General features: G+C 49.7%; 1 protein-coding gene across 2 annotated transcripts; it reads left to right on the top strand.

The window, feature by feature from the left end:
* Positions 1 to 6,255: 6,255 nt before the first annotated feature.
* Positions 6,256 to 8,482, top strand: ZFAND2B (zinc finger AN1-type containing 2B; the record flags this gene model as incomplete). Of its 2 annotated transcripts, XM_080689211.1 has the most annotated exons (9): positions 6,256 to 6,310; positions 6,564 to 6,658; positions 6,884 to 7,015; positions 7,132 to 7,283; positions 7,511 to 7,603; positions 7,678 to 7,738; positions 7,823 to 7,890; positions 8,156 to 8,228; positions 8,438 to 8,482. In XM_080689211.1, the coding sequence occupies 9 exons, from the start codon at positions 6,256 to 6,258 to the stop codon at positions 8,480 to 8,482; spliced, it is 774 nt and encodes a 257-aa protein (XP_080545337.1). The 2 variants fall into 2 exon arrangements, with proteins under 2 accessions (XP_080545337.1, XP_080545338.1); XM_080689212.1 differs by lacking the exon at positions 6,884 to 7,015.
* Positions 8,483 to 8,592: the final 110 nt, after the last annotated feature.

Genomic DNA, 8,592 nt, shown 5'->3' with positions numbered 1-8,592 from the left:
CAAAAATCCCAGGCCAGCCGGGCGTGGTGGCGCACGCTTGTAATCCCCGCACTTGGGAGGCAGAGACAGGAGGATCGCGCAGGTTCGAAGCCAGCCGCGCGCGCTGGCTTAGGAGACCCTGTTTCCAAATAAAAATGTAAAAATAGGTCTGGGAGTGTAGCCCGGAGGTAGAAGGGCTTCCAAGAACCCCAGTACCACCAAAATAATAAAATAAAATAAAAAATAAAAAATCCCAGTCCAGATCCATAAGCAGGTAACTAACTCCACTTCAACCTCAATGTGCATAGGACGGGGGCAAAGGCAACCTATCCTCACTTTCACCTTGTTTGCTTTAAACCTGCTGAAGCTGAAATAAGCGGTGTTTGGCTAAGCCAGGTAGGTGGCACACACTTGTAATCCCAGCTCTTGGGAGGCTGAGAGAGGAGGACCGCAGGTTCCAGGACAGCCTCAGGAAGTAGTGAGACTCATCAACCTAGAGAGACCCTGTTTCAAAATTTAAAAATAGGGCTGGGGGTGTAGCTTGGGGGTAGAATGCCCCTGGGCTCAATCCCCAGTCACACACACACACACACACACACACACACACACACACCCCACACGGTTGGCCATGACTCCATCTGCTGATTTGTAGAGAAGCCCATGTCTGCTGTCCCAATGAAAGCTGCAGGTCAGAGTTACCCAGAGCTGCTGCACAAAAGCTGCTTAGCAGGTCTGGGTATGCTTTGTCGGTCTACAATAAAAGAGATTTAAAAACTGCTCGATTGTTAATGGATATCTTCTGAAACAGCTGTACAGATTGCCAACTGTTATTGGATTTCTCTCAGTGTTTTTCTTTATTCCTTTATTCTGGAAGCAAGGAACTAATATCCAAACTCTGTACGGGGGAATGGTGACTTTGGTTTATGCATCACTCTGTAAATCTGGGGAAGACAGTATCAGTCAGTGGCTGTTAACACAAATTGCTGTTTGGAAGACAGCCATCAGTGGGGAAAGGTTCTGCCTAAGAAGAGAAACTGTGTGAGCTTCCTTCTCTCTGTAGGCGTGGGGGTCTCTGAGGTGAGGCACTCTGTTATAGCAGTTAAAATATTCTGGCTCCAGGGATGGGAGTGTAGCTGAATGGTAAAGTGCTTGCTTCCCTGAGTGTGGTCTCTGAGTGTGAGGCCCTGGGTTTGATCTTCAATGCTGAAAAGGAGGAGGAGGAGGAGGAAAAAAATTCTGGCTCATATTCAAGAGAGAGAGCTCCACAGATTTTTGTTTTGTAGTTCTCCAAGCCTTGGTTATTTAGACATTCAATTCATAGCCTGGGAGAGAGGCAATGTTTGTCTTTGTTTTGTCAGTTCTATTCAAGGTTTTCCCAACTGAAAGCCTTCAATTCTTTTATTTTATTTCATTTTATTTGTGGTACTGGGGTTGGAACCCAGAGGCTTTCTACCTCTGGCCTATACTACTAGACCTATTTTCTATTTTATTTGGAAACAGGGTCCCACTAAGTTGCTGAGAGCCTCACTAAGTAGCTGAGGCTGGCTTCGAACCTATGTGATCCTCCTGTCTCAGCCTCCCAAGCACTGGGATCACAAGCGTGCGCCACCACGCCTGGCTGAAAACCTTCAATTCTAAAGTCATTGAGGAAGGTAGATTGAAAAAGAAGAAGAAAAAATAGAATTATTGAAACCGATTCGTTATGCTTTAACTTGAAAACAATATTGAAAATCTGACAGCTGTTTATTAAAACAAAGTAAGGAGCTGGTTGTGGTGGCACATGCTTGTAATCCTGGTAATTGGAAGGCTGAGACAGGAGGATGGCACAGGTTCGAAGCCAGCCTCAGATACTTAGTGAGACTCTCAGCAACTTAGTGAGACTGTTTCCAAATAAAGTATAAAATAGGTCTGGGAGTATAGCCGGGAGGTAGAAAAAGCCCCTGAGTTCCACCGTCCCAGTACCACCAAAAAATAAATAAATAATAAAACGGACTAAAAAAGCCGGGCGTAGTGGCATACACTTGTAATCTCAGCATTTGGGAGACTGAGATAGGATGATCATGGTTCATGGCCTCAGCTCCTTAATGAGGCCCTTTGCAACTCAGAGAGACCCTGTTTCGAAATAAAGAATAAAAAATAGGGCTGGGAGTGTAGCTTGGGGGTAGAATGCCCCTGAGTTCCATCCCCAGTACCACACACACACAAAGTAGAGGCTGAGGCATAGCTTGGAAGTAGAATGTCCCTGGGTTCAATTCCCAGTACTGTAAACACACACACACTCACTCACTCACTCACAAAACTTAAGAACAGTAAATACAATAGTATTACAGTATAACATCATTGTATCGGAATTCTTTCCAGATCTATAAGAGGAGAGTTTCCAAGAAGATTGGGGAGCTCGGCCATCATACTCGACAGCTGCCGCCAAAGCCACCCCCATATATGGATGGTAAACCAGCAAAAAAGTTCCAACTAGGAGAACCACATGCACCTCCCTCCCTTTCTTCTTGGTACTAGGAATTAAATCAAAGGCCTCATACATGCTAGCCAAGTACTTTACCACTGAGCTACACTCCCAGCACCTCAAAGGCTCCCCCCCCCCACCTCTCTCTCTCTCTCTCTCTCTCTCTCTCTCTCTCTCTCTCTCTCTCTCTTTTTCTGTACTGGGGATGGAACCCAAGGGCATTCTACCTCTGAGCTATACCCCCTCTCCTATTTTTTTATTCTTTATTTTAAAACAAGGTCTCACTGAGTTGCAAAGGACCTCACTAAGTAGCTGAGGCTATCCTCCAATCGTGATCTTCCGTCTCAGCCTCCCAGATGCTGGGATTACAAGCGTGCGCCACCATGCCTGGCTCAAAGGCTCATCTTTGTTGAGATCAGCTGCTACAATAGCTGTATCTGAAATGAAGTTTGGTTAGCGAAGTACACAACCTTGTTAACAAAGACCTCTACTCTTGCATAACAAGAGCGCTGCGTGGTCCAGGGCTGGCTGGCTCATCGGCCTGGGTCTTTCCCACTTTTCTCTTTGCCTCCTCAGGATGTTGACTTGTCCTCACTGCCTTGTTCTGCTCATGGCCATAAACTGGCTGCCTGAGGGCCGCGTGTCACCGGTAATATTCAGAGCACAAATAAAATTATCCAAACAGTATGCACATACAAGAATTTTATATAAATCAATCATTAATGAAGGGGCTGATTAATAATACACAGCTTGTAATCCCGGCTCTTGGGAGGCTGAGACAGGAGGATCATGCAGGTTCCAAGCCAGCCTCATCTACTTAGTGAGGCTCTCAGCAACTAAGACCCTGTCTCCAAATAAAGTATAAAATAGGTCTGGGAATATAGCCTGGAGGTAGAAAAGCCCCTGGGTTCCACCCCTAGTACAAAACAAAACAAAACAAAACAAAACAAAACAGAGTTCTCTGAGCATTTTCTGAAAAGAAATATATACACCAATAAGTGAAAAAAATTACTAGGTTAGATACTAAACTGATTACTGTTCTATAGGAGAAAAAACAAATGAAAAGCCCATAATGCATTTGGGGTTCACTTTTTTTTGTGATGCTAGAGATGGAACCTAGAGGTATTCTACCTTCGATCCTCACCCTCAGCCCTACTTTTTATTTTTATTTATTTATTTTGGTGGTACTGGGTTTCCTAGAAACCCTTCTACCCCCAGGATTTGCTCCCAGACCTATTTTTATACTTTTTAAAATTTGGAATCAGGGTCTCTTAAGCCAGCGCTGTCTCCAGTGCTTGTCTCCCAAGCACGGGGATTGCAAGCATGCCCCACCACGCCCGGCTTATTCTTTATTTTTAAACAGGATCTCACTGAGTTGCAAAGGGCCTCACTAAGTAGCTGAGGCTGTTCACGAACCTCGATCCTCCTGTCCCAGCCTCCTAAGTGTGTGCCACCACACCCAGCTATTTATTTATTTTGATGTACTGGGGATGGAACCCAGGTGCGTTCTACCTACAAGCTACACACCCAGCCCTATTTTTTTTTATTCTTTATTTTGAAAATAATGTCTCACTAATTTGCAGAGACCTCACCAAATAGCTGAGGCTGGCCATGAACCTGTGACCCTGTGACCCTCCAGTCTCAGCCACCCAAGTACTGGGATTATAAACTTGCACCACAATGCGTGTTCCTGGGGAATGAATCCATGGGCATTCTACTTCTGAGCTACACCCCCAGTCCTATTTTCCTGTTTATTTTGAAACAGAGTCTCACTCACTAAATTGGGGAGTATCTCACTACACTCAGCTTGCTCTTTTTGTTGTTGTTCTTATTTTTTTCCAGTACTTGGGATGGAACCCAGGGGCCTTTTCTACCTCTGGGCTATACTCCCAGACCTATTTTATATTTTATTTGGAAACAGGGTCTCACTAAGTTGCTGAGAGCCTCACTAACTAGCTGAAGCTGGTTTCGAACCTGTGTGATGCTCCTGTCTCAGCCTCCCAAGGGCTGGGATTACAAGCGTGAGCCAACACAGGCTTGTTATTTTGTTTTGAAACAAGGTCTCCCCTAGGTTGCTGAGAGTTTCACTAAATTGCTGAAGTTGGTCTTGAACCTGCAATCCTCCTGTCTCAGTCTTAGAGCTATGAGGATGTTCAGAAGTAAACCAGGTGTGGTGATGCATGCTTGGAATCCCAGTACTTGGGAAGCTGAGATAGGAGGATTTCAGGTTTGAGGACAACCTCAGCAAGTAATAAGATTCTCATCAACCTAGCAAGACCCTGTTTCAAAATAAATAGTACAAAATAGAGCTGGGGGTGTAGTTCAGAGGTAGAATGCCACTGGGCTCAATCCCCAGTAACACACACACACACACTCCAGAAACACTAAGAATATTCTAGGCTAGTGTTTTGAAGTGTGATACATGGGCAATCTATTAAGACTTACTCTGCAAGGCCTGGTGGCCACGCTTGTAATCCCAGCATTCGGGAGGCTGAGACTGGAGGATTGCAGTTCGTGGATAGCCTCAGCTACTTAGTGAGGCCCTTTGCAACTCAGTGAGACCCTGTTTCAAAATAAAGAATAAGAAATAGTGCTAGGGCTGTAGCTCAGAGGTAGAATGCCCCTGGGTTCCATCCCCAGTACTGTTAAAAAAAAAAAGAATTCCTTCACGTACTTCCTATGAAATCAGAACCTCTAGGACTCTGGAATATGAATTATTTATTTTTTTGCAGTACCGGGGATTGAATCCAGGGGCATTCTACCTCTGAGCTACATCCCCCAGCCCTATTTTTAATTCTTTATTTTGAAACAGGGTCTCACGAAATTGCAAAGGGCCTCACCATGTAGCTGAGGCTGGCCGCAAACCTGCGATCTTCATGTCTCAGCCTTCCAAGTATGGAGGTTACAAGGGTGGGGCACCAAGGCCGGTTTATGGAATCTGAATTTTAAACTAGCTCTGTAGGTGATTTGACTTTACACTGAAATCTGAGTCTATTCTGTTCTAGGCAACACAGAACAAAGTAGACGTTCTGTGTGTGGTTCCTTACTCGCCGTTGTGTTTACGCGTGTGGGGGGTGAGGGGGGACAGCTGATTGTAATGAGATTATATGGGTGCTGAAACAGAAGCAGGGAGATGACATAGCAGACGCAGTGAGCTCAGACGGAGGAGAGCCCAGGAAGTCTTACCACGAAGGGTAGGTAATAAAGCTGAAACCTGGAGGGAGAGATCTGCAGCTCAGAGGAATCTGCACTGCAGAGAAATACGGGGGTTGTCAGCTCCTGGAGAGTAGGTGCAGCCCTGAACCGATGGTCAGTGGGAGGGTGTGGAGTGAGAACCCGGCCAAACGACGAATTATGAGACTCTAAGCCACCCCAGCCCAGTCCCCAAGATATCATTCGTCCTCGCCTTCGCCAGCCCTTTCGCCCATCCCAGGCCTAAGAAAACCCTTCGCGGAGATAAGCGGGAGTTCAGAATCGCAGAGGAGTGCGCAGCCACCCACTCCAGGACTCCAGCACGCACTCCAGGCCCCGCCCACAGAGGGGCGGGTCGCACTTCAGGCCCCGCCCACCGGGCCTGCGCGGGCCGGACACGCCCGCCTGCGTGTGACGTAAGCGCGCCCGCGCGCGCCTAGGGAGAGGTGGGAGCCGTGGGCCGCCCGACGCTGGGGCTCGGGTAACCCAGGCGGGCGGGGGAGAGGAAGGGGCGGGGCGGGAGCCCCCCGCGAGTGCCGGCGGTGCTCCGGACCCGGACCCGGGGCCCGAGGGAGACTCAGCGCTCGTCCCTTACCCCAGGAAGCCCCGCCCGGCCGGCGATGGAGTTTCCCGACCTCGGAGCTCACTGCTCCGAGCCGAGCTGTCAGCGCTTGGGTGAGGGGCGGAGCGCGTAGGGGGCGGGGCCCAGCGGACAGAAACTTGGGACTGCAGGTGGGGTGAGGGGGTGGGCTTCAGGGTTGGAAAAGTCAGGGGGGCGGAGCTCGAAGTTGAGGGCGGTGGCCAGGGGGTGTGGCTCAGAAGATGGTGGACAGGAAGGAGTGCAGTGTCCAGCAAACCAGGCGGTAGCCTTGAGTGAGAGGGAAAGACCTTAAGTCCTACTGGACCTGCAATCCTACCCACTCTGCAGATTTTCTGCCGCTCAAGTGCGATGCCTGCTCGGGCATCTTCTGTGCAGACCATGTGGCTTACGCCCAGCATCACTGTGGATCCGCTTACCAAAAGGTGAGGGGGCGATGGGGAGGGTGGAAGGAGGTGGTGGCGGAGCATGCAGAATCCCCAGAATCTGTGCCTCGCGTTTCAACCTCTGTTACTATTTTTCTGAGTCTCAGTACTAGGGAACATGGGGTTTTCTTGTGTTTGTCGGGGGTATGTCCAGGTTCTTTTAGGACCAGAGATTTGCTGGACTAGACGTGGGCCACAGACTGACTCCTGTCCCCCTGACTATAGGATATCCAGGTACCAGTGTGCCCCCTCTGTAATGTGCCCGTGCCCGTGGCCAGAGGGGAGCCCCCTGACCGGGCTGTGGGAGAGCACATTGACAGAGACTGTCGCTCTGATCCAGCACAGCAGAAACGAAAGGTCAGTGACCCAGCTGGGACTGTGGATGCCTGGAAACCTAAATGGGTGACTGACTCCAGTGATGGACTGGAGAAGGGGCTAGAGTCTGAGACTCAAACTTTCCCACTTCACCTCAGATCTTCACTAACAAGTGTGAACGCACTGGCTGCCGGCAGCGGGAGATGATGAGACTGACCTGCGATCGTTGTGGACGAAACTTCTGTATCAAGCACCGTCACCCACTGGACCATGATTGCTCTGGGGAAGGGCACCCAACCAGTAGGGCAGGGTAATAATTGCCACTGAGCCCTCTCCTTGCCTGTGGGGCCATCCCATTATTTTGGAATTGATTCAGCTAGAGTCACTAAAAATTGGGAAGCTTCAGCCCTGTCCCTTTGGCTAATGAAGTCTTCAGCTTCCTTTTCATGTTTTTACAAGCTGGAGGAACTTCCCTCCTGACTTCCTGGGCAAGGCAAACTTTTGAAGGCATGCCATGAGTGTTTCTCTCCCCTACAGACTCGCTGCCATCTCCAGAGCGCGGGGTCTAACTCCGACAAGCACCATTCCCAGCCCAAGTGGGACCTCGCCTCCCTCTACCTCCCCCAGCAGGTACGCCTTACCCTTTTCTCCACTCCCTTTTCCCCTTCACACTCTGACCTCAACCTCTCCAATGTCTGCCATAGAGCTACAACCCAATCTCCGTCCCGGACAGTCCCTCCAGTGATTACTTTGCAGAATGGCTTGGTGAGTTGGGCAGAGGTTGGATGGACAGAAGCAAACTTATGTAGAGAGGAAAGTCCAAGGAAACGGGTCTTTTTCCCTTTGCAGAGTGAGGACGAGGCTCTGCAACGTGCCCTGGAACTATCCCTGGCGGAGGCCAAACCCCAGGTCCCTAGGTACCTACTGGGGTGAAAGAGAGGGTAGGGTGTGAGCAAGGGATCCGTCTGGAGGCAGGGAGGCGGGACGGCTCTGACCTAATGCAAGGTAATAGTTCTTGCCTTAATTGCCTCTATTCGATGAGGACTAATACCTACCCTGTTGGGTTGCTATGAGGGTTGAGGTAGTCCCCAGAGGTGCTCAGTACAGTGATGCCTGACAGATCAGATGCTGCAATTTTCGGTATTGCTGTCATCCAACCTAGCTTGTCACCCCCCCCCCCAGTTCTCAGGAGGAAGAAGACTTGGCTTTAGCCCAAGCACTATCGGCCAGTGAGGCGGAATTCCAACGGCAACAGGTACAGAGGACGACGGGGTAAAGAGGGTCTTATGCTGCAGAAAGTAAGAAGTTGGGGTGGGTGGAGCTCTTCAAGCAGTAGAGTATTGGGACGGGGTTACCGTTTACTGTCAGTGTGACTGACTCCAGCCCATGCTGATTTGAGATGAGGCCCCTCTTCTCTTCCTTGACTTTGGACCGTTTCCTCCTCCTTCCCCACCCTTGCTCCAGGCGCAGAGCCGCAGCTCGAAGCCGTCCAACTGCAGCCTGTGCTAGGGTCCTGGGCTTGGGGAGGGAGGCTCAGCTGAGGAGGACTGTGGCCCTCACACCTCCAGGGTACACAGGAAAAGGAGGAACACAACAGCCCGGAGTGCAGAGACAAGCAG

This window comes from Muscardinus avellanarius, assembly GCF_963383645.1.
Source record: "Muscardinus avellanarius genome assembly, chromosome: 2".
NCBI classification, from domain to species: Eukaryota; Metazoa; Chordata; class Mammalia; order Rodentia; family Gliridae; genus Muscardinus; species Muscardinus avellanarius.
This window is presented reverse-complemented; position numbering and strand designations above follow the sequence as displayed.